Here is a 9084-nt window from a genome sequence, read left to right on the forward strand (position 1 = left end):
GCTGTGTTGGATAGGCAAAGGCTCATTGTTCTACTAGCATCCCTGCAGCTGTACGAGACACTGAGTGTACTGTACCATGGGCTGGTACTGGCCTACATTACACTGTGTCCCTCGACAATGGGGAGGAGGTGAAACTCATCTAGACCTCGCACTGGGAGCTGCTTCCTCAATCATTTTGTCGCCTCAAAAAACCACAGACATATTTTTCTGACTACACTTGCAACACTTATTGGGTACTGTCAACTTTATTGTCTATTCGAGACTGTCCATGTACAATATGAATACACACTATGCAACTCATTAGTTGGAAACATTTTAGCACTGTGGACAGTGTACTGCAGCCACTTCTCGTGTGAAACAAAAAAAAACAGTCACACATTGCTGACAGAGGTCTGTGGTCATTTGTCCATGTGAGGCCCACTGTTCCTCTGAACAGAACTTTACTAGACTACACACTAAATAGAAGACAAGAATGTAGCCTCAACTTTCCACAACAAACCAAGTATAACATTTACCCTGCAAGTTACATTTTAACAGGTTTATTAAAGCATTCATTTGCTGAGGCTTTGGTTTTGGTTTTTATTACATGTTACTCCACCTTCTCCAGCTTGTACTTTGTCCCATTGCTACCATACTCAAGACGTGAATAGTGTTCTTACGGAGACAACCTCCACACTTTGTGCTTAAAGACCAGGAAAGGGGAGCACATTTTCGAGCAGCAGCCTAGTCACACTTTAATCTATAATTAAAGAGAATTTAAAGTAGTGTGCCTATAAAAGGAGTATGGTTTTTCCAGCCAAGTGCACATACTCTGTTTTTGTGTGCAACATATCACCAGATTCAGTTACTTAGATGAAGGTGCTTTTTCTGTGTAGTGTATGGGTTGTAACTTAACTAAACTGCACAACAATACAATGGCTTTCACCCCCCCCAACTATGTCTGGCAGAGAGCCATGCAATACCAACAAAAAAACGTTTAGCACATCCTAATGCTGACAAGCTTTAAAAATCTCCATCTCAGCTACAGCCCTACTGATGACATTATCTTTAATAATGTACCAGGCTACACTGGCTGTAATTGCTATTCAATTAATTATCCTTAGACACTGCATAGGAGGGCAACGAAACTAATGACAAAAATCAATGTGGCTCTTGCCTTCCCTCTGCTCAGAGGGCATGGTTGAATTGGGTTTGGGTTTTCTCACCAACCGTTTCTTCCCACTGATCTGCGACCACTTTTAAGAGAGCAATTCTTCTCCCTGTGACTGAGAAATACTGCCTGCCTAGCTGGGAGTTTCCTGTAGAGATAATAATTGTAGGCTGTTGCTTAACCTAGGTGCTCCCGTGACCATGTATGGGTTCCTATGTCTTTCAGCACTCGTTAAATCCTCACACAGACTTTGCTGCTGGTCTCCTCAGTGTTAGCAAGTACCCTATCATTTCAGGTGACAATGAAAAATTAGGATGACAAAACATCACAGATGCTGGCGTTTCTCCTTCTCCCTCCGTGCTCAGACACAGAGAGTGAGACATAGACACAGACCAAAAAAAAAAAAAAACCATCCCCCCCACACATCTCAGCATTCTCTTCACATCTCACTGCAAATGCTCTCTGGGTAATGCTAGAGCTGGAGCATGGCACAGAAAATCTCTAGATGAGCCTTTATACATATATGGATGATGAGGATGCATCCTGAGTGCCGCTAGCCTGGCGAGGATACATGGGTCAGGAGAGGGAGGAGCGATGAGAGGAGAATTCAAAATAAATGAAGCAACATGAATTATTTAGAGGTACAAACTGAGAATTCAACCTAGCTTTTAAAAGGAAGTGGAAAATTAGGTGGAGAAAGAGATGGAGAGGTGCAAAGAGGCTACAGGTCCACCCCCTGGTTTCACTCCAGTTTCTCGGGTTTTAGTCACGCAGGGCTTTCCGTATTCCCCCACTACATTTCATCAGCCCACTATCACACAGCCCGCCGTTTATTCCTTCACACTGCCTCCCTCCCCACACTAAATATATTTATTATCCTGCTGTGTGTTGCAGATGAGCTCCTTTGGCTGGGTTTCCATTACTGGGCAGAATGCAGGAGACCAGACGGAGAGAGAGGAAGGAAGAGAAAGAAATCAGACTAAGCAATTCTGTTCGCCAGCCGGTTCGCGTTGCAAGACTAATGGCGGCAAAACTGAGCATGGCTCTAATCAATACACATCTCTCCTAATCAAACAGACCTGATAAATCAAATGGCCCTGAGTGCCTTGTATGGCCTGTGGCCTTCAGATGTACTAATCCCCAAAGTGTCAACTCTGTTCGAGGACTCTTGTATCTCATCAGTTAATAAAAGCCCCTAATATCTTCCCAACAGGTGCTACTAGATGTGAGTTTGTAAAAGCAAGACTGACCTGAATGCAAAATAGATAATATATTTGGAGCATTCTGAAGCACAGGAGGCAATGCAGCAAAACCAAAATACAGTATTGAAAAAAGCATAAGCTACATTTGACATTGCTGAATACCAGTAAATTGGAAATTTGACTCATTACCCCAATACATGCAGGTCAGATGGAAGTACTCTATTGTACTGCAGCAGTACAACACATTAGCTTCCCCTCCTGGGAAAAGTGATAGCGGATAAAGTCTCAAAAAAAGATTTAACCTCGTGTGTTTATGTTAGCAAAAGAGGTTTGCACAAAATCACCTTAATGTGCAGGTGTGTGCATGTCAACCTTGTTTGCGCTTAGTTGTGTGTACATCTCAGCTATCTTTAACTAACCCGACAAACAGGTTTACAGAGACCCGGTGCTTCCCACAGCATTTGACATGCAATCCTTCACACAACAACATCTCCTGCCAGGCAAGGGCCTGCTGACTACTGCCTGGGTCACATTCAAGTAGAGACAAATCTGAGACTGGCAGGCCTCAGTGCAGCAGGATTGACTCAAGAGAGGCAGAGAGGAGGGCAGGATGGTGAGGGGGAAGCCCTACTGAGAAAGAAAAGGTCCAGAGAGGCAGTGTACCCTAAGCAGACTTATGTGCTATAACAAGACATTGACACACAGAAAAACACTCATAGCATCAAAAGAGGATGTTCTATGTAATGTAAATGAGTTGTGTAAATGCCATGACATCACTGGAGTGCTTATGAATCAAAATGTAAACCTGTAGACTCAAATCTCCCACAAGGCCTTGGTTGGAGTACATTCTCACATGGTATTTTAACATGCTACTCAGACAAAAGAAATTACAATATATAAGCGGTAATTAAAATGCAATCCTTCTTCTTGGTGTATGATGCTAAATAAAAATCAACCTTGGCTTTACACAGGAAACATGAATTATAACCATTAAACTTATTTTCTAGTGCTGCCAGCAACTAACAATAACAAGTTTCACTATCAATTAATCTGCCAATTATTTTATAGATTTATCAGTTTGTACAGAAAAGAAACTCCAAAGATATTCGGTTTACTATTACCTACAAAAAAGCAGCAAATCCTCACAATTGAGAAACTGGAATGACCAGACTAGAATGAGAACATGAGAGCGATCCATTTGTGTCCTGCCTCTGTGCACAAGGTAAGAGCGCCTGTCGAGCTTCGTCCCTTTAACTGGGCTCTGCAGGACTGGACAGGACTACAGTGTACAACAACAGAGTCAAAATATGAATCATAAACTTCACACGTATGATTTCAACTGAGCTAGTGAGTAGGAGGAGGCCTACTGGTTACCATGGTGCAAAAGAAGATACTGATGTGCTGCCTGGGTGACGGTGTTTTCATGTGTCGGTGCTGTTCTTCTTGCAGTAAAGGCAGGAGCTCCCACAATGAATACTATCACATTTTCGCCAGGCTCCACCTCTCACAGATCATACTGCTGCCTTCAAGGGCTTGAACGAACATCAAAGGCAACTGTGTGATTCTGCATTCCTGTCAGAGCATTACAACCTCTGGAGCAGCCCCACTCGTTCCCACAGCCATCTTTAGTGATTTTCCAAAGACACACTCAAGGTTTAGTGGCACAGTGCACCACAGTGGGAGAGTCAAGGGAGACACATGAAGCTCAGTGCCTTTTGGTATAAGCCCCCCCCCAGTCCTATCTTACTCCTGCTTCATGATGCACATGTACCTCCCGTGGGCAAGGGGAGCGTGGTGTGAATCAGGAGGCACAGAGCCAGAGCCTGAGATAACGGCAATGTGTGCATCAATGACAGTATGGCTGGCTGCTCTGCACAAAATATTATTTACAGCTCACACTGAAGAGAAATTACAGCAGCAATCCTCTCCAGAAGCGGGAAAATCAGCTGACCTGGCAACACTTAGAGAGAGGCCAGGAGGAGGGTCAGGCACTATAATTATTATATTGCTTCCCCTTATTCACTGTCGGTATCTATACTGCTCACATAGCCTTTGGGGGATTCAACACACTGGTGACAACAGGTTACTGGTGCATAAGAGGATGATAAAGAGGCCGTAAAGGCGGTTTAGCATTATAAACCTGGCCTTGCGGATAGTTACTCCACTTTCAACTAGCCCACTTGTGACTGATAAACGTATGAGAAGGCAGTGAAACCAGTGGATGAACTTTAAAAGGGTATGCATTAAATTGACCAATCGTGAAATATGATGTCAAAGCAGTTAATGCTGGCAAAATACCAACTTCATATATTGAAATAAATCCAGTGGCTGGGTACAAAGAAACACTAAAGCATAATGGGACTGTGGCACAAATTGAAACAATGATTACGCCTCCTGCATAACAAGTAAACTGCAGGAATATATTTCTATTAACCAATCAATTGTTTAATCTATAAGTCAGAAACCTATATGAAATATCCATCACCAGTAAGTAGGTCTTTAAATGTCTTATTTTGTCCAAACAATGGTCCAAACTCCATATTCTACATAAAAACACAAACCTAGAACCAGTAATATATTTAGCATTTTGGCTAATTACATGGCTCCATTGTTTTAAATACAATATAATATAATTCATATATGTTTAGCATTTGGGTTCCCCAGAGAAGAGCAGCCCACCTCTCTTCCGGACAGGTACCTGCTCTCGTAATGTTCCAACCACACATACAACACACAGGTGCTTCCACTGTACACTCTGTGAAGGTGAAGGTGGGATTACATGGTGGAAAGCAAGCATGTAACACAACCAATCCCCCGTGTATGTGACCTGGGAGTGTAGTTTAACGGCTGAGAGTGTAGCTAACATCAAACTCTCATCTGTCGTGACTTTCCCCGGCTGGTGAGAACTTACCTAGCAGTTAGCTAAACTGGCTGACCAATGAAGTGGCACAACAGCTGTTTGGTGTTGTCAGGCAGTGTGAAGTAGCAGTTTGTTGTATCGGTAGTTTCTCACGCATTTACAGCAAAAAGAGGGGGGAGGAGGAAAAAACATGGCAGAAGGAAGTGACTGGGAATGTCAGGGTACATTCTTCTAGGGCAGAATCACAGCAGTTAAACGCTAGCAGGAGCAGCAGGATGTCATAAGCTAACACTGTGTGTGTGTGTGTGTGTGTGTGTGTGTGTGTGTGTGTGTGTGTGTGTGTGTGTGTGTGTGTGTGTGTGTGTTGATGCCACAGGCACACATACCAAACGGTTCAGCCTTCTCCGTAGCATCTTCTCGTTTATCTTCTTGGATTTCGCAGTACTGATGAACTCCTCCGATTCAACAGACGCCTCCGGGCTCTGCTTTCAGCTTCTCCGGGGAATAACTTTACATGTATGTTAGTTAACCTGCTAGCTCCTTTAGCTATCTGTTCTCTACTCTAACGTTAGTTCTAGCTATATGAAATGCCGCAGCGACGCTACATCGTTTCCATTTTGTTTGATTTCGGTATCTTCGCACCATTCGCATTCTCACCCCCCTTCAATATTTTCCGCGTTGCGGTGTACTAGTCGCGCCTTCCTCTGCTCAAGACTGAAACAGTCCCTGACATATCGCTCCGTGCCCTGTTGCTTAGACTCGTACGGATCATTTGTCGCTCTCAAGTCAGCCTCCCCGTTGACTCGGAAACTGCCACAGACACACTGAGAACTTAACTTCTGTCTCCGATCCCCGTGTGCCAGGTCTCCTCACCTCCCTGTCAAACAGTTTTTTTTTTTTTTTACTCCAGCAGCAACCCACTAACGTCCCCACGTTCACAAGCTCCACCCGGGGAAGGTGCGGCGACTTTTGCCGCACTGGATTGTGGGAAATGTGGTTTTAACGTGCATGGAGAGAGGAGACAGTTTTTGATTGCACTTCAAGGATCACAGAGCACATTTCTTATGTTTATAGGCGATTTTCCAGAGTGACTCTTTTACTAGAATGATGCATAATAAGGATAATAAATAATAAATAACTGAAATGCAAATAAAATAAAATAAAATAAACCATACCATATTACCAACAATAAAGTTGGTATTGAATGAACTTATTACACTGCAGCGTGTAGACATATCACTAGCCTATAATTATTCCCCAGTATTAATAATAATGAAATTAGCAGGTCCACTCAGAGTATGTGATGACATCTTTTTGCTATATTAGTAAGTGATACCTTCTGCACATACGCTAACGTGAATCAGAAATACTTTATAATTGTTATTATCAAGTGGGTGTGACTACCTGTTTTGAAGGAGGTGCTCTTAAAATCGCTAAATATTGATATTGATTTTAAATGATTTGCATCTGAGTGTGAGAAGTGTTTTGTGCTCTCAGGTTTAACAGCTGCAACGGCATCTTTATAGAGAAGTTTTTAGGGCAATGGTACAAAAATAAGCAAATAACATTAACAGCAAAATGACTCATCAATAGCCAAGTTGTGCAACTGCATTAACGGAAACCATTAAAGGTCAGTCAAGGGACATTTGTAAAAGATTATTGCATAAGTATAAGTTTATGTAAATGAAATTTGGGACTTAAAAGATTATTTCCAGTCAGCTTTTGTTTTGTTGGTAACTCCTATAACAGGTCTAACACAGCAGGGTGACAACCCACGTGTGCCTTTAAAAAGTGAATGTTAACACGACAAAAAGTATACGATATGATCTTTTCTTTTTGGAAAGTATCTCAGTCAGGGTAAAGGCTGTAAGCCAGGTGGAATCGTTGTTCTTAAGCTCATTCAAGCAAACACAAACTTCTTGCCACTAGCTCTACATTGGCAGAGAAAATACCATGTGAAGTAAGCGAGACTGAAAAGTTTCACCTCTGATTTTGGATTAATTTGGTTTAAAGAAAAATATTGTATTAGTGTCAGGTATAATATGCAGATGTGGTGAAAATGTCTGCTATTATGGCTCAAGTTGAAGCAAAGAAATGCAGAGTAAGCTGCAACCCTGTGGAACAAGTAAATAAGAACTCTGCCCTCAGAGTTAACAATGTCTTAATCCTTGGTCTGCATTATCAAAGATCACACAGAGAGAAAAAACATGTAATGTTAAAGATTTTGATGAAAAAGTCATAGATTATGTCACCTATAGGAAAGCAGTACTGCTCTGTGACGTTCTGAAAAACTAAAGGGGAATTCTGATTTATGTTATTATAGCATTAAAGCATGTGGGTCACAAATAGAAATCTGACACCTGAGGTTATCAGAAACATATTTGTATTTGTATGTAGTCATAGCATGAGTGACCTTAGCAGTTATTTGCATGTGGCACGTGATTTGCATTTTTGCCTTGGTGACTTCCTTGCTAGAAATGAAATGTGGTCACTTTGACAACAAGCAGAGCAAGAGAGGAAGCACGTGGCTCCAAAATGCACATATACATTTCAGATCAGACCAGCGCACCAGCTAAGTGAGCTGAGTTCACCATGATTTTTTGTGTCAGTGTGCGAAATTGTGTTCTGAAACACTTGATTCACAATTAAATAGTATTCATTAAGATTTTGCTGGTTTTTACTTTAACAAATCAAATATGGTTCAGTGACTGCGAGCACTACTACCAGACATGTATTAATTCTCAGTGTATGTGCACTGTATCACACCTGTAGAAGTTGCATACTAGACCAAACTATTTGTGATGTCACAAATCATGCTTGTAGGCCCTGCTCTTAAAAACTTGATTTTCATTGAGCACAGAGAAACCATCCACTTTCCGCAAATGAATGTGAAAAACATCCTTCTAGTGTCAAACTCTGAGTGGAGGGGGACTTTTTAGGCACCACCCTGTTTGCATACTGTGTTCAGTATGTGTGTCATGTAATGCACGTTAATCAAATCAGGAAGTAATCAGCTAGAGTAATATATTAGGTATTTTCCAGATGTGGTGCAGAGAACGCACATAATGCATATACATGATGAAATCAGAAACTTAAAATGATTCTATAGCTGCACTTACTGTCGTCTTTGACAATAACACAGACTGAGTACTCATGTAAATGTTTACATTTTGACTGAAACCACTTAGCTAGCTCAAATAACCAAGTCACAGTACAATGTGTACAATGTGTAAAATATGTTTTGTCAGTGCAACACATATTGTACACATTGTACTGTAGCTAGTTTTATCATTATGAGAATTAATCACTTTGAAGTGTATGTAAAATAAGTGGAGGTTACAATATGCACATTCATTATGTGTGTTGTATATCAAGATGCAAAAATATTAACTGGCCATTTTAGAGAGTTTGTACAGTCAGTTAATGTTTTGCTCTAAAACCTGTTTCAGAAGAAAGGATCAGGAACTTATCTTTATAATGTCAATATTATAATGGGCCAATGAAAGCAGAGAAAAAAAGCACGCAGAGAAATGTGATGATTGCATAATGAGGAAGTGGCTGTCACGCCATTGCCAAAGTTAGACTCTATCGCCACCATGTGGCCAAATGAAGACACGTTTCATTCACTGTTGAATTTGGAGAATAATGGTCTCTTCTCTTTTCCCCGGTCCTTAACAGAAAGGTTGAAGCACTGAGTCAGCTGAGAGGACTGGGTTTCACACAGGGTAAGGCAATCTGCAGAACTCTACAGCATTAAGATATATACCATACAGTATATACTATGGGATCAGCATATTACAAACCTCTAGTATACAGGCCCAGACTTAAACTTAATTTATTATAATAGAATTCAGGTTGAGAAAATAATCTCA

The 9084-nt window shown here is 41.3% G+C and overlaps 1 protein-coding gene across 7 annotated transcripts in view; it reads right to left on the reverse strand.

Annotated features, from left to right (window-relative positions):
* The window catches only part of atp11c (ATPase phospholipid transporting 11C), a 39703-nt gene extending 33562 nt beyond the window's left edge, over positions 1–6141 (reverse strand). For 4 of the 7 annotated variants that reach the window (XM_051421031.1, XM_051421030.1, XM_051421026.1 and 1 more), the window contains exon 1: positions 5599–6140. In XM_051421031.1, coding sequence (XP_051276991.1) covers positions 5599–5625 — 27 coding nt within the window. In that variant the 5' untranslated portion in view covers positions 5626–6140. Of the gene's footprint in view, positions 1–5598 lie in introns of all 7 variants that reach the window. The other 3 variants (XM_051421027.1, XM_051421028.1, XM_051421029.1) reach the window with 1 other exon arrangement.
* Positions 6142–9084: the final 2943 nt, after the last annotated feature.

The sequence above is a fragment of the Dicentrarchus labrax genome, unplaced genomic scaffold (genome assembly GCF_905237075.1).
Source record: "Dicentrarchus labrax unplaced genomic scaffold, dlabrax2021, whole genome shotgun sequence".
In the NCBI taxonomy this organism is placed as follows: domain Eukaryota; kingdom Metazoa; phylum Chordata; class Actinopteri; family Moronidae; genus Dicentrarchus; species Dicentrarchus labrax.